The 19708-nt window shown below is 44.0% G+C and overlaps 4 protein-coding genes across 4 annotated transcripts; 2 read left to right on the top strand and 2 right to left on the bottom strand.

The window, feature by feature from the left end:
- The first annotated feature begins 275 nt into the window (after positions 1-275).
- On the top strand, positions 276-3814 carry LOC100192989 (uncharacterized). The gene is made up of 9 exons (NM_001138160.2): positions 276-397; positions 484-611; positions 2245-2317; positions 2418-2518; positions 2603-2668; positions 2762-2859; positions 2998-3060; positions 3304-3396; positions 3468-3814. Exons 2-9 carry the CDS (start codon positions 539-541, stop codon positions 3546-3548), a joined length of 648 nt encoding a protein of 215 aa, NP_001131632.1. The 5' UTR covers positions 276-397; positions 484-538; the 3' UTR covers positions 3549-3814.
- Positions 3815-3946: 132 nt separating this feature from the next.
- LOC103631557 (zinc finger protein ZAT12) lies at positions 3947-4723 on the bottom strand. The gene has a single exon (XM_008652440.4). It carries the CDS (start codon positions 4609-4611, stop codon positions 4051-4053), a length of 561 nt encoding a protein of 186 aa, XP_008650662.1. The 5' UTR covers positions 4612-4723; the 3' UTR covers positions 3947-4050.
- A 3577-nt stretch (positions 4724-8300) lies between these two features.
- On the top strand, positions 8301-10704 carry LOC542595 (Coatomer subunit zeta-1). Its single transcript, NM_001112130.2, has 6 exons — positions 8301-8433; positions 8696-8855; positions 9506-9653; positions 9766-9843; positions 10147-10228; positions 10314-10704. Exons 1-6 carry the CDS (start codon positions 8431-8433, stop codon positions 10371-10373), a joined length of 531 nt encoding a protein of 176 aa, NP_001105600.1. The 5' UTR covers positions 8301-8430; the 3' UTR covers positions 10374-10704.
- Positions 10616-14127, bottom strand: LOC100194168 (PIF/Ping-Pong transposase family protein). Its single transcript, NM_001139218.2, has 2 exons — positions 13924-14127; positions 10616-11883 (listed from the first exon to the last, which is right to left on the bottom strand). Exons 1-2 carry the CDS (start codon positions 14054-14056, stop codon positions 10802-10804), a joined length of 1215 nt encoding a protein of 404 aa, NP_001132690.1. The 5' UTR covers positions 14057-14127; the 3' UTR covers positions 10616-10801.
- Between the last annotated feature and the right edge of the window lie 5581 nt (positions 14128-19708).

Genomic DNA, 19708 nt, shown 5'->3' with positions numbered 1-19708 from the left:
TTTTTATTTGTCGCTGAGCGAGGGAGGACCATGCACGCATCACTCAGGACTTGAGCTGGAGTCGTGTCTCGTCGGTTTCATAGCACGTTCTGCTAGCAGAAAATTGCAACTGTGGCCAGCACCAGTGCACCACATAGCATCCGGTGTCAGGCTTTAAGCTCACCGGTCGGTGGCTGGGCGCCTTGCCGCCTTGGGTTAATCACCTGCACCGCAAGTAACCCAACACTGTCTTCCAATGCAAGTGACTGCCCCGACCCATCATGCGCCAGGCGAATCAAACCACTACCTGATTTGTTTACCCCCCGAAATTTGCCGTCTCCTCGTCTCGCTCCTCTCCCTGCGCAGCCCCCAGATCCGGCACCGCCCGCTCCTCGATCCCCGCACCCCACGCCCGCAGGTGAGCGCCACCGATCCACCCACGCGCTCCGCCCCGCTCGCCGCCATTCCTTCCGTTTGCTCACGACGCGTGCGTTCTCTCTGCAGGCCGGGACCGGCGGGGTCGCGCGCCGGGTAGGAGGAGGAGAAGAGGAAGGGTGGTATGGCGGCGCCGCCGGCGAGGGCCAGGGCCGACTACGACTACCTTATCAAGCTGCTCCTCATTGGAGACAGCGGTGGGTGCTGCTAGATCTCTCTGTCTCAGTAAACGGGTGTGTAAGGGCGTACGCTCTACACCCGCTCGCGTTCGTGGGATCGGAGTTGGATTCGGGTATACGCGCGGTTTGGATCTAGCTCCCGTTTGCTCGATGATCCGTTTTCGTATGGGGTAGAGTGGACGAGATGTTGCTTCCTGGTTCTTCAATCCTTTGTGCTTTCTACTTAACGTTCCATATGTTAACCAATAAGTTATTAGCATCTGGCGCATTAGTCTGAAATGCGAAATTGGGCACTACTGAGAAGGATGGATTGTGCCTTCTTGTGAGTTTGAACATTCACTTGTCAAATTGCCGCCAGTGTTTTTCCCTTCCTTAATGAACATTCGCTTGTGGTTCAAGGAAGCTGCGCATTGGAAATAGTCCAATTTGTGGAAATGTCCTATACAGGCTCCAGGTTCTGCAGATTAAGTTTTTGTAGACTGGTTCAAAGTTTGACTTGTTGAACTGATACTTCGTGGTTAAGTGATTATTTGTTTTACCCGTCCTTGCATTGAGCAGAGAGACTAGAATATTCACTTCAAACTGCACCCACTTTAGGGGCTTCAGACAATGTAGAATTATTTATTATGACGATGCTTGCTTTTTTTATCTTTTATAATTAATTGCTTGTTAGTGTGTACCATGTAACCACGAAATTGAGTACTCCATGAAATTTATTGAACACATTGAGTTTTTGTGGGGCAGATAACTTGTAAAAGTTGCAGCTGCTGGATGTTAGACGGAGCAGTGAAATACTTAATGGAATTTCCTGTGTTGGAAACTACCTTTACAGAAATTTAACTGAGGCTTAGCAAAGAAGTATCCCTCAACTGATTAAGAGCATTGTCGTATTCTCTCCATTTTATATTTTATTATGTACATTTCCATCTTTCCTGGATATCCTTGCTGCTGAGATCAACTAAGGGGGTGTTTGGTTGCTCCTGCTAAAGTTTAGCCCGGGTCACATCAAGCGTTTGACTTTTAAATAGGAGTATGAAATATAGACCCAACCAACTGGACTAGATTCGTCTCGTCTTTTAATCTTCGGCTGACAAATTAGTTTTATAATCCGACTACATTTAATACCCGGAACGGAGGTTCAAACATTCGATGGGACAGGGGCTAAATTTTAGCGGGGTGTAACCAAACACCCCCTAAGTGTTTCTTGGCACACGATGGTGATAGATTCCATTGCTATCCATTTCTATATGCATTGGTTTTGAGCATTTCTAGTATTTGATTGAAGTCTGTTGATTGTTGGCATAACCTTGGCATTGTATTTATTCCTGAGTCTTTGTCTAGTAGCTGTATTGTGAATTGCGATAACATGTAAAGTTTAGGTCTTGATAGCTACTCCACCCATTCCAAATTATAAGACATTTTAGCTTTTCAATATAACTTTTGTTATGCACTTAGATACACTATCTCTAGATACATAGTAAAAGCAACGTATCTAGAAAAACCAAACGTCTTATAATTTGGAATGGAGGGACTATGTGACAAGGTTAGTTTTTGAATGAATAGTTGATGCATAATCTAGTGACATGTCCATCAGTAAAGTTTTTTTATTGCGTCAATTGTGTGATCTCTTTTACTCCTTATCTATGTTCAGGTGTTGGCAAGAGTTGCCTCCTGTTGCGGTTCTCTGATGGTTCCTTCACTACAAGCTTTATTACCACAATTGGGTAGGTCCATTTGGTGTTGTCAAGCATGCCGTCTTACATCAAATAGGAATTCATGATCTGTTATTTACTCCACAATGATTTTGGACCTGCTACTTTGCAGTATTGACTTTAAGATACGAACGATAGAATTGGATGGCAAGCGTATAAAGCTACAGATTTGGGATACGGCGGGCCAAGAACGCTTCCGGACTATTACCACCGGTATGATGTTTTGTTTCATTTTTGATTGACACTTTCAAATTATACGACAGCCCTTCTGAACCAATTGACTTTATTTTACCTCAGCGTACTACCGAGGAGCTATGGGCATCTTGCTGGTTTATGATGTCACCGATGAATCTTCTTTTAACAGTAAACTCTTCTTAACCATACACTCCAATTCCTTAACGCTTCCATTTTAAACTATTTTACCATTTGTTCGCAATTGGTTCATCTAAAATACAGACATCCGAAACTGGATTCGGAACATTGAACAACACGCCTCTGATAATGTCAACAAGATTTTGGTTGGCAACAAGGCCGATATGGACGAAAGCAAGAGGGTACTTGCCTGAACTCATTGTTCTCCTTAAATCTGGCTGTTTTCACTCTGCATTACTTGTTTGAAATCTGCAGTTAGATGCTTAATTTTCCCCCTTCAATTAGTTAAATAATAAATCTTCCTGCTACTATTGCTCCAGGCTGTACCTACTGCAAAAGGACAAGCACTTGCTGATGAGTACGGGATCAAGTTTTTTGAAACGGTATGTTTGTAACCTTCTTGATCCTTCTATTTTGTTTTTGTACTCCTTTGTCTGTTGAACTGTTGTAGTTTTGGATCCCTGGACCTTTGTTTGGTTTCAATAAATTTCCCTGTAAGGACTTGAGCTCCTCCAGTTCTTTCAAAAGAAAAATTGCATGACAGTTGTCACCTTCAGTGAACAGTTTCTTTAATAAAAAAACAGAGTTTGCAGTTGTTTTGATCTCACAGATTTCTGTGTCTTCAGAGTGCGAAGACAAACCTGAATGTGGAGCAAGTGTTTTTCTCCATCGCACGTGACATCAAGCAGAGGCTTGCGGAGACTGATTCAAAGCCAGAGGTACAAATAACTGTGCATAGGTATGCTTGTCGTTCCATTATTCATCGTGTTCACTGTTCTGAACAATGTAGGACAAGGCAATCAAAATTAACAAGCCAGACCAGGGTTCCGAGGCACCAGCTGCCCAGCGATCTGCTTGCTGCGGCTCATAAGCAGATGCACGATGGCCATAGCCTTTGGTTATTTGACATTATTTATTTCCCGCTTGGCTGTTATAGGAAGGATTTGAAGAAGCCACTTATGATATACCGATGTGGTTGTACTCGTGGTTGCTTCCATTCTTTGAAGCAACCACCTCTTGCTGTTGACGTAGCTATTGCTATTGCTGGGAGCTATTGCACTCTTGCATTGGATCCGTTGGAAAAACTCTCCCCTCCCTACAGTGTGTAATGAATGAAATCCATGTCGTTGGGTTTGCATGGAATAACGTGTCGCTCTTGTGTGTGTGTTTTAAGTGTCGCCGTTCCTTGATAATCGAATTTGTTGGGACCAAGAATATATCTACCTGGAATGTCTGTATCCACAGAAAGTCTGGATCTTCGATTTAGGTTAAAAGGAAACGTATCTGGAAATAGACCGCTGCATGTTGTAATGTTTGAAAAAAGAGTAAATAAAACTTGTACAGTTGTATATACTATAATTGTAGGCAGCTTGTCAAAGAGGAGGGCAGTCCAGTATCAGCGATTTCCGTTCGCAGTGCGCTGTGTTGCCGAGCACGGCGTCATTCCGGCACTTGGCGCAGTTCCCCGACGGCGCCAGGCTCAAGTCCAAACAGATTCCGCTGGCACAGCCAGCGCCGCCAACGTTGGCTTCCTCAACCGACGTGGCGTCCCCAGAGCGGAGCTCACATTCGGACTCGGCTGCCAGCGAAGTCCTGCGGTGCCGACGCATGTGGCCGCCCAGCGCCTGGCCGACCGCGAACTCGAGCCCGCAGATGGGGCAGCCGTGCAGCCTCGGCCCCGCCGCGCTCTCGCGCGGCTCATCCAGCCTCGTTCGGCGTAGTAGCCCCGGGTCGCCGACGCCGTAGGGGTAAGGGTAGGGCTTGGGGCGCCTGTGGCTGGCGCGGTGGCCGCCCAGCGCCTGGAACGTCGGGAACCTCCTCCTGCACGTCTTGCACTCGAACACGCGCCCGCGCGCGCCGAGCCCCGCCGCCGCCGTCCTCGCGCCGCCCTGTTGCCGCTGCGAGAGGAGCATGGGGACGGCGCCGGTCTCCATCTCGTCGCCGGCTTGCTCGATGTCTGCTAGCGCTAGCTCGCTGCCCCGAGGCCCGAGCTGGTAGCACTCACTCGACGGTGCAATTCCAATGTGAGAATGCGAGGCTGTCCGATGAGACATTGGCATGGCATGCGGCGTTGTCGATCGACTATATATACGTACTATATGTAGCGCGACGTGCGGGTAGCTTTAATACTTACTACAACTTCAGTATTGGCCCTCGGAATTGACTCGAGTGCAAAAAAAAGTTTCTAGATGTCGGTATGCTTTTTCTACGCTGTGCCGTTTGAATTGGAGGGCTTTTAATAAGGCCATATTTGGTTTCAATTAGTCCTAGGACTAAACTTTAGTCCTAGGACTAAACTTTAGTCACTACATGTTTGGTTCTAGAGACTAAATAGATTCTAAAATCATTAAATACATTGTCCAAATACTTAAATGCTCTTAGAATATACTCATAATATTAGTTATCCATACAAAAAGGTAAGGGCAACATGATAATTATGGACTTTTAGTCTCTTTTAGCACCTATGTGAAGGACTAAAGACTAAATCATTTTAGTCCATATTTTAGTCCTAGTGTTTGGCAAAAAAGAGACTAAATGAGACTAAAAACTAGAGACTAATGTTTAGTCCCTCTAACCAAACACCCCTAACTGGGCTCAGTGAGACACGCACACGTTGTAGAGCAGCGCAAAGCACCACCGAGCTGCCTGCCTTGCTGAATGAATGAATGAATGCGAGCTGGCGCGCGGTGCGGGCATTGTCGGCCGCCGTTGGGATAGCCACAGTCCACTGCGCCTGGAGCGCGCGGGCGAGCCGTGGTCGATGGTGCTAGCTCGCGTCCGGTGGTTGGGCGTTTCCACGCCTGGGTTGGTGACTCAAACTGGACTGCCGCCGCCCGCCGGAGTGGCAGTAGGTTACTGCCTCGTCAGCAATGTGTCTCGGAAGACTCAGCAGTCAGCAAGCGTCAGGAACAGGTACATGAACTGGTGGTTCACGTGCAAAATGGCCTATAGTCAGCGGTTCTCGATCGATCGGTCGCCTGATGAATCCCCACGACCCCACCCCAATAAGGTTGGTGCGGTTAGTGGTTAATCCTGGGCGGCTAAACACATTTGACCAATTGCAGGGAGGGAACGTTGCTTGACAGTTGGTAGTATATATGCACTTGCTTCTGTAGTAGTACTAGCACAAAGTCCACCAACCACCGTGAAATCTGTTCATATTCGATCGGAAATGACTGGCGAGTAGTCAGTACTTTGATTCGAACTGTATACTATTAGTCGTGCAGACTAGACACCACGACAGCGCGCATCAAAGACCCGGGAATGAACCACGGGTCAGGTTGATTATGACCAGCTGGTTCCATGTCATACCAACCCCGTATACGTACGGGCTAGCATTGATTGTACGGCACATGCATCAACGTCAACGAGAGAAGCATGAACGAGCTGCACGTCTGGAAAGCCAGGGGCATCTACACACGTCGCCGAGCGTGGCTTTCAGTTCTGAACCGGGGTGGGTGAACGAACTGTGAAGCTGCGCGGCGCCGGCTCATCGCTGGTTGCCACGGTCGGGCGGCGCGCCGTGCGAACGAGATCCGTCAGGGCGGCGAGCGCAAAGCCACGTAGACTGCGGGGAAAGCACGGCCGGTCAACCAGCGGCAGCGTCTGTTCGACTCGGAGCTTTTCCTCACCTGGCGAGCGAGTTAGCGACGACGCTCGCTCGTGCCAGGTGGTTGTCATTCCACTGTACGGCCTTTTCGGTTATTGATATTCCATGTGGATTGAATTGTATTGGGTGGGGTTGGGATGAATTTTGACTTGCTATGGATTTAATCCGACTCAATCCCACCCAATCCACATGGATTAACGGAAAAACGAACAAGCCTGTAGTGTTTATGTTGTACACAGTTCACTGTGTCGTCAGATGATATCATCGCCAATACGTTGAGTATGTCTTGTATCTAGGGTGGTAACGAGTTCTAGATTTTACACTGTCAAATTTAGAAAATGAATCGGATTAAGATTAGACTCCGTTTCTATTTATTATTGCGAAGAAACAATTGGATGAGTAGGACAACTTGAGTTTCAAAATGCTCCCTTCTCTACAGATGTAAACAGTCACATAAATGGCTAACAAAATTATATATACAACAACAACATTAGGGAAAAAAAGGCATATTTAAATACTTCAGAATATCAAGAGTACCCGTAGTATGTCTATATAGTTACGACATCTTGAGGTGATCGTCATAACTACCTCAGCGGTAGGTAGCTTTATCTATGGACAACACTAGGGCTTGTGCCACAAGGTATGATTTGGCCAACAATTATATACTTATCCTTTGGACGCTTAAATGTGGGGCCCATCTTCTAGGACCATCGGTGGATCTAATACATCCCTTTGTCACGAGATAGAATTGAACTTAATTTTACTAAGCCCATATATCCTTGGGACCCCAATTGATTAAGTGTTGTAGTGCTCAAGTAACAGAATGCCCCAAGCGTCCACAATCTTCTTATCATCCTATGACATAAAGAGCCCCAGGGACTTCAACTTACAGGTGCCTTGGGACACGAGATATCTCGAGGACTTATGCTAATGATTGCCTTTTGGCTTGAGGGGCTCCGAGAACTTATAACTATGAGTGTCTCAAGATCTAAGGGTGAAATTTCTCTTTGCCGGAGAATAAGATCTAGATGTCGTCTAGAGAGGATGAATCGCCAAATAAAAATTAGCACAAAAAACTTAGAACTTCTAACTCACAAAAAACGGAATCGATTTTCGGAATTTTCTATTGGAATCGGTATCGGCGTGGTGTTTTACCGACCGTTTCCTTCGGTTACCGGTTTTTGTCGGAAATTACCGAATTTGTGTCTCGGAATTTTCCGGAATTGTGTCTCGAATTTTTTTGGAATTGTGTCTTAGATTTTTCGGAATTTTCCAGCATATGATTTTTCGCATCGCCTACACGTCTCTTGATAAGCATTACTTATTTTTGTATTTTTGGATGCCTTAAGATTTTTTTGGGATAGATGCTGTTGGAAGGCAGTTGAGATTAACGATTTGGTCTCTCGAACGAATCCACCATTTTCTATACACATGTTATGTATTAGTAATATATAATGATAGAGAGCCGATAGTCTGTCTTTTTCACACACTAGGTTTTAGGTTTTCCTGTGAGGTTGTGAAAAAACTTTTTATGTGAGGAAAAAATATTTCATAAGTAAGTATGACATGTCAGCTAGATCGAGTGGATATTGTGAATTGTGAACTTTAAGTCTGTGAACTTGTGATCTTTATAAACTTGTTATACTGCGAACTTGTAATCTTTGTAAACTTTTTATATTATAAATTTGTGATCCTTGTGAACTTATTATATTGTAAACTTGTTATATCATGAATTTTGAACTTGTGGTCTCTATATTTTTTTGTCAACTTTGTTATATTGTGAAGTTTGATATGTTACCAATCGTATTTTAGATTTCGACCGTTACCGGTGTATTTTCTGTACCAAATTTTTTATTTTCGATGTTTTTGAAATACCGATATCGTTTCTATTTCCAAAGTTACCGTTTTCAATTTTGTTTTCATTAAAAATATCAAAACTATAATGATTTTAGTGTGTACTGAACGTTTCTCTAGTGGCACGGCAGACGGCACAACCTACCGGCTTCGCGGTTTCCCTTTTGTTCCGTTTCGTGCACTTAAGCCGTCCGCACGCCGTCTTCCCCATCTCGCGCAGCGCTACTGCCGGCTGTCCGGAGTCCCGACCACCGTCCTCGGCTCCCCGCCGTGAATCCATCATCCCGTAATGGTAGGTAGTCCCATCTCCCGCTCTCGTTCTCCTCCGTTCCTTCTCTCTCTACCGCGCACGGACAGCGCTGCCGGTCTCTTGATCTGCCCCGATCCATCGCTCCTAGATCTAGCCTTTTGTGGTGGGCTAACTCGTTCGTTCTCCCCTCGCCCGTGTCCCTAGATCGGGCTGTCCCTTTTTTTCTCTTTGCTGCAAGCTCTATGGGATCTGCGAATGGTTGTTGCCTCGATTTGTTAAAGGGTTGAACCTTTGTTTGATGCAGGAGACCTGCCCCTCGGTGAAGAACATCCTCTTGCTGGACTCGGAGGGAAAGCGCGTCGCCGTAAAGTACTACAGCGATGACTGGCCTACTCTATCCGCGAAGCTGGCCTTCGAGAAGTCGGTATTTACCAAAACCCAGAAAGCGAATGCTGGAACGGAAGGTAATTTACATATGCTTTCTCTTATGCGGAAGTAGTTGTGTGAGCCACGGCGAGCGTTGCTGTGCTCGATTGAGGTAGTACAGAGTAGTTGATTAGCATTATCATCTCATAATGAACTCACGTGTGTCAGTGTGTGATGTATTGTTATAATCCGTTCTATATATGCTGATGTTGGGCAAGAATGCTTCTTTATAGGGTAGAATCACTTCTTCGATATTAAATTACACCATTCTTGTTTTGATTCTTTTGCTGTGCTACATGTTAATTTATTGGTGCCTATGCCATTTTATTCATTGCTTATTTGACATGGCTTATATACAAATTATCTACTCTACTCCCTCCATTCCAAATTGCAAGATGTTTTAGCTTTTCTAGACATCTTTTGCTATGTACTTAGATATACATTATATTTAAATACATTATATTTATATACATTATATGTTTTTCATGTCCAGCTGTTTATCATCTATTAACCTCAGTCATAACACTGTTTGTACGAGCTCCCACTCATGCCACAAATCTGTAAATGAGCCAGGGCTAGTTTTCCATCTGACTGACCTTGATTTCTCCTTAAACATGCAGATATGACTGTTTGAGTTTTTGTTCTTCTCTTCAAGTATTTCATATTTTTCTTTGTTTCTCTTTAACAGTTGAGATTGTAATGTTTGACGGTCAAATTGTGGTATACAAGTTCATCCAAGACCTGCACTTTTTTGTTACTGGAGGAGAAGAAGAGAATGAGCTTATTTTAGCATCAGTTCTTCAGGGATTCTCTGATGCTGTCGAACGACTTCTCAAGTTATTTTCCCTCTATTAAACTTTATCTTTGCAACCACTGTTTTGTTCTGTTACATGTTGTTGTGTTAATGCTGATTGTATATGAATGTGTTTCCAATCTTGGTGGTTTCAGAAACATGGTTGACAAAAGGACAGCACTCGAGAATTTGGATATGATCCTATTGTGCCTTGATGAAATTGTTGATGGAGGGTAAATCCTTATCTTACTACATACATGATATTAGGGCTTCTTTTCTTGTTCCCTTTATTGTGTACATTTATTATTCTTCCTTTGCTCTGAAATAATCTGACTGTCATCTGCCGCATGTTTTTTTTTTGAACTGGGGGCCATGGCAATAGAGTAATATCCGAGCGTCTATTTTGTAATGGTTTTAATCACTGGATTCAAAGGTTTAGCAATAGGATCATTCTCAAGCTTAGAGATGAATAACGTCCCACATTAGTATGTAATTATTTGTGGCATTATACCTAATTTTCTTGAATGATTACACAGGATTGTACTTGAAACAGAAGGAAGAGAGATAGCTGAAAAGGTGTCTGGACATGGATTGGAGGGTGCTTCATCAGCTGAGCAGGTAGGCTGCAGGCTGCATCTATTCCAATTTTGAACTGAAGAAACTGGTTTCTTTTAACTTACTAGCTATCGTTATTTGCTTGCAGACTTTAGTCAACGCCCTAACGCAAGCAAGAGAGCATTTTGCGAAGTCTCTTCTCATGTGATGCTATGCTTTATATATTAGGGCGACGATGGAGTATCTATTACTGTGTCTGGATAACACAGTTTTTTTTTTTGGTTAGCAGTGGACCAAAAAAAAAAAAGGTCTGAAATCTTTGAATGTGTAGAATGGCATGTTGTGTCCAAAATTTTCATTTGTAAGCCTTCAAAGTTGTGTAGCATGTTTTTTTCTTCTAATTTTGACTGGTTTCGTTATCGGTCGTTTTGTTTAATCTCTTCCTGTTGTAAACGGTAAAATAGCATGCTTGATGGCATGTTGTAACTTAACAAATTAGGGCTACACTTTGTTTAAGATGGTAATGTCTCCCTGAAACCAAAACATTATTGGAATCTGCCAAAAATTCACCTTACAATTTTGTATCCATGTTTTTTATATTAATGGGTGCAAAAAGCAAAGGGTGACGGTGAGTGTTTACTCGCCGGCGGTGACATGGTGAGACAGATCGTCTCTCCGCTTGATTGCATTGTCGACATGTCGAGACAGGTCGTCTCTCTGCTTGATTGCATTGTCATCTGCGGCGTCACTGAACTGCTGCTTGTAGCCAAGGTCATGGTTGCCTGAAACCAGTTCGTCTCTGCTTGGAGTCCCTTCCATGTCGATGATGATGTTGGTTATCAAGCAGCAGACAAAGATGATCCGTGGCAGCCGGTGTTTGTCAGGCCTCCACAGCTCTCCCTGAATGACACGCCACCTCCCTTTGAGCGTCGCCAATGCGGTCTGCACCACCGCCGCCGCGGCCGTGTGCCGCTTGTTGAATTCCACCTTGGCCGCCTGGAGGCCATGTTCCCGGTACGGGGTCATGAGCCAGGGAAGTAGCGGGTAGCTTGCATCTCCGACTAGGTACTCCCTAACCGCGGAACCTCCGGGAAGCTCCATCTGCCCCCCAAGCCTGAGGCCCTTCTCACACAACCTGTACAGGCCTGAAGTGCGAAGGATGCACGTGTCGTCCATGCTCCCAGGCCAGCCACTGACGACGTCTCTGAACCGCAAGTCTGCATCCACAACGGCCTGCAGCACCATGCTGTTTTTGTTCTCATTGTCCAGCCAGACCTTGCTGTTGGGCTGAGCCGAGGAACACATGAGGATGTGTGTGGTGTCAATGGCGCCGCAGCAGTTAGGGAGCCCGTAAACCTTGTCAAACCTTGTCTTGATGGTCGCCATCTCCTCAGGGCTCGGCCATTTCAGGTGGCAGATGGCACGCTCCTCCACGGACTCGATGAACCGCCATGTGATGTTCGAGATGGCAGAGTGGTTCATGCCAAACCACATTCCTATGTTCTGCAGCGACTCACCAGTAGTCAGCCTCATCAGAGCCACCGCCACCTGATCCTCCACCCCAAGGACTTTCTTGTCACCAAACCTGAAGTTTCTGAAACCGTATGTCTTTGTTGTCAGGTCCTTCTTAACAAGTGAGCAGATGTAGTCGAAGGTTCTTCTTGACATCTTCAGGACAGACTCCATGTTCTGGTGTTCTCTTGGAAAAGGGGAATGTCCTGTGAAAAGAGAAATGTTGCAGTATTGTTACTGGTGAAATATTACATCTCTCACACATCAGGAATATGAGGCCTGCAAATAATTTAAATTTTGAGAAACATGCTTATTTAACAGGAAACGCAAGGCCCAACACGTTTTACAACAACAGCGAAATACTAATGATACTGACTGTTAAGCATTCTTAAAATATAACCATTTAAGAACAGTATTATAATAGATATGTATGCAGCATTCTCCTACAGACACAAGTTTGATTCCAGCAATCAAAGATTTGGTTTTGAACAGGAGTGCATAGAAAACAACTATTAATGTGCTTGACCCTTGATTTGTGGCTTCTGTAGGATTTCAACTCTAGCCTACCCACCCTAACTTCCTTGAGGCTAAAAGACTTTGTTTGTTGCAGCATTCTCCTGTAAAATCGACATTTAAGGCAGATAAATTGCTCAATTATAACACGCATATCAATTTTGAAGATACAATATCATTTCTACAGTATTCCCCATGAACGTGCAAAAGATATGCACCTATTGGAATACAAAGTTGGATATAGTTTCACTTGTAACCCTTAACATATTCATTTGAAACAAGTGAACTTATAGTTTCAGGCTCATATTTCTAGAAGTTGGTGAGTCCATTTGATTTAAAATCTGAATGACTTCTGATTCTAACGTTTGGCATATCTTTAAAATAAGAATGGTGCAGTATGTACCAGGCACTCTCAGCTCTTACTGGTTAATATCAGTTTAGCAGTCAGGATACCTGACATGTATAGAACTATGGCATCCAAAAAAAACTATGGAAATGAAGGACATTTTTACAGAAAGATTTCCTGTGGTTGCCACAATTGGCCTCTGAACTTGACTAATCATACTAAACACTATGAGTAGAGTCTGCAATGAATAGCTCAAAAGGATCATGTAAACTATCAAACTGCATTGCCATTCTTCCTTTGAGCTCAATCTGTCAAACATAAACACATACAATTCACCAAGCTCTGAAGTTTCAATATATGATGTCAGCTTGCTTATCAAGCATCAGCGAGTTCCACAAGTACACTTCGAGCTCTTTTGTGCTTGTATGAAGCACACTAATCGACCCTAATTTAAGCTTCCAAAAAAGCATACCCAAGGTTTAGCGACAATTTAATAAATACAAATAAATCAATAGTTATACCACGATTTGTTTATAACTAGCCTTGGGTATAGAGGTCAACATCTAATAAGGGAATCTGTTCACAACAAAATGTCTAAAATATTTTCAGAAATTGTGATACAGCTTCAAACAGCAAAATTACAGCTCAGATGTTGAGATAGCAATGCATTACAAAGATTAAAAAAAAAACAATCGGTTCTTGAAGGCATTGTTCTTTGTTTCCCTTATGTGTTAAGTGTTTACTTTCCCTTTTAGCCTAAGGAACCAAACACTCCATTCTGAAAGGAAAATTTCAAGATACTTTTTGTGTAGATCACCGATGCACTGAGAATCAGCTTCCACGTAGCTGGTTATGGATTGAATCAACAATAGTGAGGAAAAAAACCGATGGTACCTAAATTTATGTTCTGCTCAAAGTGCAGACTTATGCAGGTTTACAGATCCGGATTCCAGAACAAATATGCGCAATCAAGAAGAAGTGGAAACCAAACGCTGAATTCCCAAAATATGCTCTACTCAAAGGATGCTACAGAAGCCACGAGCAATCGCGGCAGCTGCAACGGCCTGAACTCTCAATCCATAAGGACCATAGCACACCATTCCAATGCATCAAGCCCCTATGCAGTGGCATCTTCAAAGCCCATCTAGAGCAATCAACCGATTAAGCTACATATCAACTGCCACAAACTGCAATTCCAACTCCCTCCAGATCCACCCACGAACTACGTCAATCCCCGGGGCACATACACACGCATTACCAAGAACTAGATACTTCCCTACCATGCCACGTTGATCAAGCTTACAGCGACGAAAGGAGCAAGGAAGCGCGCACTCTAAAGAGCACAGCGATGCAGGCAAGGAAGGAGGGTAGGGAGAGGAGAGGCGACCTGCAACCCTTCGGTAGAAGACGCCCCACCAATCGCTACCGTCCGGCAGCGGCGGCAGCGGCAACCCTGGAGTAGGCGCCGGGGCGGGCTTCTCCGGCCGCTTCCTCTTCTTGGCACCTCGCACAGGAGCCATGGACGCGAGGAGATCAAGAGAGGCACAACGAGGACTCGAAGACTGGAGGTCTGAGATGTTGTGCCCCCTCCTCGCAAAATAAAGTGTTTTTCTTTTCAGAACGGGTTGGGGTGTTGGCCGTGCTGTGCAGCTACGAAAGCGCTGCGCAGAGCATGCAAGGAAACTCCCAAGCCCTCTGGGTGGTTGTGTTCCTGTGCAACCTGCGTGACCGTGTCTGCGTGGAACATGAGATAGTCATGTCTAGCGGAGATCGGTGCAGATCGATGGTCTGCCTGACGTACATTGATTTGGAGCCAAACCGCATTCCTTCCTATCTCGCAGGCGCAGCAAAGGGATACGTCACGCAGTATAGTATTTTGCCTTTTAGATCCATATCGAATCAGATATATATAAGTTGATCTAAACATAACATATTATTTTGCATTTAGTCCATGTTATTCTTATATATTTTAACTTGGTTTTTAAAATCATACCCTTACTTTTGATATTTTTCTTATTTTTATTTTTAGTCACGATTTTTTGTGTTGTTTTGTTCTTCTGCTCTATAGCAGCAGAAGGACAAAATTGAAAAAAAAACACGACTAATAATAAAAATCAGGAAAACAACAAAACTAAGGGCACCACTTAAAGGACATGAAAAAGGGCACCGATATGCATATGTAGTATCAAGGGCGAAGCTACTTGGTTAGCAGTGGATGCACATGCATCCCCCAAATCCAAAATTCAGTTATAATAATCAAAATTTCACCGTATAAGCATCTCCTATATCCCATCCGTATGCACCTACAAGAGAGTTGCACCTCTTTATATTTGCTCTATCTTCGCCACGATACTAATTTTGTTTGAGCAAAGTTCAATCCTTTTTCACAAAACGTATCTATAACATGCTATTGGCTAAAGATAAAACATTATCTCCTAGGACCTGTGTTGTGTTACTTATTTCTTTTAGATCCACACTAATTTGGATATCTCTAATCTTGCTTACGGTACAAAAATAGATGGCATATAGTTTTACTTTCACATGTGTCAACGTTCGAGTAAAGTCATATTGCTGTTGTTGAATGCCGCTAAGACGCATTCTAAAAATCCCAATAGAAAATTTTGTTAAATGCCCAACTAACGCTGCCAGTGCCACGTGCCTCTGAGGCCCTGCGTCCTATATGGCTTAGCTTTAGTTCTAGTTAAGGTTGGGACCCCTCATGCTAGAGGAACTGATCTCGGATCCTTCTGGACCGTCAAGGCCCTCTCCGCCTCTGGTGCTCGTGAGGATGGACGAATCCTGGCTCCTAGGGTCTCCAGGGCTCACTGTTACCTTAAATGGTTGTTTAGATCATTTAAACGTCGTTTAAATGCTATTCGGTAGCTAATCATTTAGGCTGTTTATGTCGTTTAATCCGTTTAATCCCGTATAATCCGTTTTTAGTCTGTTTAAACACCTGTGTAGTTCGATTAAACGTTAAACATAGGATGACCGACTGTTTACCGTTTAGCGTTTAGTATAACATCGCGAGGGCTCTCCAGGTTTTAGGATACTCCCATGCTCCAATGCTTCTTCTAGATCCCTCAGAGCCTTCAGCCTTGGAGGCTTCTTGGTCAGTGACCAAGACTCGAGGCCCGAGGCCCTTCATGTAGAAAACAAAGATAACCGCTCAGCTAAGTATGCCCCCTACATACTAAGGAATACGGTTGGTCTTGCCCCGAGGGCAGGCGACCTCAAAAAGTATGACTCCAATGTCATGTTTGCCTCTACTCAAGAAGGTTGTGTGGTACTAAGGGGCTATATAAGGCTCATGTCCATCACATTAAACATGATGAAAGATGTCAGATATCGTAATTAGAGTTACCTAGATTACGTCCCTAATCTCGCTTAACCCTGAGGCTACCGTCCGACACTTTCCCCGAGGTCAAGAGAGCATGAACCACGATTCGCCCGAGGCTCCACTCGGCAGTCGTTCAAAACTCCACCACGCCTGAGCCTATCCTCGGACGAGGGACGTACTCGGGGAAATTCTTGTCCCGCCCGAGGTCCCCTCTCCACGGGACTGTCGTTTTCCACCTCGGCAGAGCTCGTCTCGGATAAGGAAGACAACCCCGAGCCAAGCCTCAGCTGAAGGCCACAGGGGACATGAGCATTCAATGCGCATACCTACCCCACACAACATCACAGGCGAACAGGAGTGACATGACCACAGTCATGTTCACTTTCACCAACTACGGTGACGTGTGCCCATGAATAACGGCTACTGTTCCCCCCACGCTGTCTGCCAACTCCAGATGGGACGCGCGTACGATAAAGCGTGTGCTGATCCGCGGGAGGAAATTACGCCTCGCCCGAGCTTAGCCTCGGCTACCTGCTCCCCGTGAATCCCACAGAAGGCCACTCCTTTGATTTTGTCATGCACGGCTGCGAGTCCCGGGGTCGGTTTGGTCACGGCCTCGGGAAGACTTCCGCCTTGCCCGAGCATGGATTCGACCTCGATAATACCAACGGGAGGATACACGACGTCACCAGAAGCAATAGAGCTGACGTATTACCAAGAGCTTTTCGCCATACCCACCACTACTCCAACCACTACGACTTGGACAGCTTCCCCATCAGACTGGCTCGGGTACGTGACCGAGCCCTCGGCCTTGGCCTCGGCTCTCCCCGTAGTCAAAGATGCAAATACAGGAACCAGACATCCCCTCCCGGTATAAGTCAACAGTGAGTACAAGGGCCATACCGGCTACAGGGGCTCGGCCACACCTCCTCTCCCATATGCGACAAACCCCAGTGCTCCTGGAGGTCCTCCTTGAGGCTATAAATAGAGACATCCAGGGCTTCAGACAAGGCAGGCGAACACTTCATGGTTTTCACCTTCATGATGATATTGGCACTTGCCTCAATCAACCCCAGGGACTTAGGATCCTTCCCTCTCCCGACCAGCTTGTACTCCCTACTATAAGCACTTAGGTGCAAGAAATATAAGTCTCACCTCCTCTGCTGGAAGTAGGGCCTTCTCTTGTTCGAACCAGGATAAAGACTTGTGTCTCCTTGCATCACCCATCTAGGCCAGGGCACGCAACATCATTTCACTAGTCGATAGGATCTTCTGGTCCAAACATCGGCAAAAGATATTACGATCAAGGAGGTGCACTATTACCATGACATTAGCAGTAGACATACCCAAGGCTACTATACGATACATGCCATGGATGGCTATCCCTTCCCCTAGAGCACAACAGCCTCTGAAAGTACACCCCAGTGCCACATCAATCTCTAAGGAATATGGCTGGCCCTATCCCTAGGGAAAGGCAACCCAAAAAAGTATGACCTTTATGCCACGTCTATCTCTACTCAAGAAGGTTGTGTGGTACTAGAGAGATAAATAAGGCTACCATCCATCACATTAAATGTGATAGGCGACATTACAATCAAAGAGGTGCAATGTTGCCATGGTATTAGCAACATGTGTTCCTAGACCACTATATGGTATGCAACATCACTTCTATAGCCATGTTTGAACATGCAAACATACCAACAAGTATTACAAAGGTAAATGCAACTATATTGTTTAGTAACTACGCCATACCCAAATGCGTGGACTTTGGCACTTGGCACTATGACAAGACATATCTATCGCCACAATATGATAAGCTCAATATTGTGACATGTCCAAAATATGCACCGAGTATGACTATCTATGGCAAGATAGGGATAGTTGAGCCTCTTCTAGACAGGATCCACTACTCAGCAGGCATGTATCACTCTCTCCTCCATTGAACTATAGAAGGGAAGAGTAGAGTACATAGTGGGGGTCAGTTCAAAAGGACTCTCTTACTCTATATATAATTGATATATGAGGTGAACTAGAGACCAACTAGAATAGAACTCTCACTAGATCCAAAAGGGAAGGGAGAGTTATTCAGTTATTAGCTCGGTAGATAGTTGAGCCTGTAATCTTATTTATCTTGGTCTCAATCAATCCACCATACTCAAAAAGGATGTATGTTATTACACATCTTGTGATCTAAACCTCTATATTCACCCATGTGCTGGTAGCTAGGCGATACCCACGATTAGTGTGCCTCCAGCCTGCACCCCTTTTTGTATCCCTCAACTCTCTCTCTCTTTCTCTCGTACCCACGATAGCCTGTTGTCATATGATGATGACAACATCTAGATTAAATTTTATATCTCCAAATTAGTTTATGACATGGTGTCACATGATGCATCATTTTAGTCTTGAATTGTTGTGAACTCTAAAAAACATTCAAAAAATCGACATGTGATTGTGGGCAATGATCTTCAGAGGAACAATTAGTGCAAGATGTTGCCTCTTCTTTGTGTTAAATTATGGTTACAAACTAATAATATGGATTTATGAGTATATAATATTGTGTCACCTACTACAATTTTGTGGTAGCATTCTATCTTTTAAATGGTATATAGTGTTGTGGTTGATAATATCGTTGCACATAATAACATGTCTATAATTAAGTTGTGGTGCATGTCCATATGGGATATCATTCTAACCTCGTAAGTTATCAAACAAATGAAAAAATAAAGATTGGCCAAAAAACTATCAAATGGTGGGGCATGACATATGACCACTTGTATGGTGCAATACCTTTTAAGTACCTATGTGTATTTATTATTAGTCCTAAACTTTTTGAACACTTCGCACCCAAGCTTTCGGTTTTTAAAGTCTTATTTGGTCAAATAGAGTTGTTTGGTTAAAGATAAGCTAACGAGGATAGCAACCAAACATTCCCTAGGAGTAGGGAAGATAAATGACCTATATAGGTGCCCATGGAATTTGTATTGTTTTAGAGTCTAGGATAATAGAAGCATAGGTTTGTTATGGGGCATTGGGTGGCACAAAGAAGTCAACTCATTAATATGAACAGGGTATGATCATGCTGGAAAATAGGAAAAACGATCGCCTGGTTGCTACTTCCTCATGACTTCTTGGGACGGGATTTGATTAAATAATGAAAAAGGTAGTGATGAGGATATCAATCCTTGATGCACACATCACTCAACAAGGACACCCAGAAGTAATCTGTTGCTTTGTGGTCCTACACATCCTACATGACATGTGTATGCGTGGAACATGAGACAGTCATGCGATATTGTTTTGGAGCCAAACCGCATCCCTAGCCCACCGCATTGCAACAAAGGGATATGGTACATAACATGTAATTTTACTTTTAGATCCACGTGCCAATCGTCATTTTTTTACAATAAGTTAAGGTCCTCAATTAATTTTAGTTCAAAAATAAATAAAAATAGAGCACAATTCTAATTCAATCCTTAAATTTTATAGTAGTTCAAAAATAAATAGAAATAGAGCCCAATTCTAATTCAATCCTTAAATTTTATAGTATAAAATCTAGATCTCATTACCACCCCAGGTAGATCCAGTTGGCATTAATCCTTAGTTAGCTGCCCAAACACAATTAAAATTAATCCTTAGCTGCCCAGAAGACGATCCAAACAGATCCAAGTATTTTAGTTCTTTTCAGTCAGTCACAAAGAGACGAGGAAAATTTAAAAGCTTCTCAAACTAGAGGGATTGATCGATCGTTATCAATGTCAGGGGAGCAGTTTGGGAACCAGGGCCTTTTCCGAGGGCAGAACACATAATGCAAACATCACTTCTTTATGAT

The sequence above is a fragment of the Zea mays genome, chromosome 6 (assembly GCF_902167145.1).
Source record: "Zea mays cultivar B73 chromosome 6, Zm-B73-REFERENCE-NAM-5.0, whole genome shotgun sequence".
In the NCBI taxonomy this organism is placed as follows: Eukaryota; Viridiplantae; Streptophyta; class Magnoliopsida; order Poales; family Poaceae; genus Zea; species Zea mays.
Note: the sequence above shows the minus strand (reverse complement) of the source record. Positions and strands in the feature narration are given on the sequence as shown.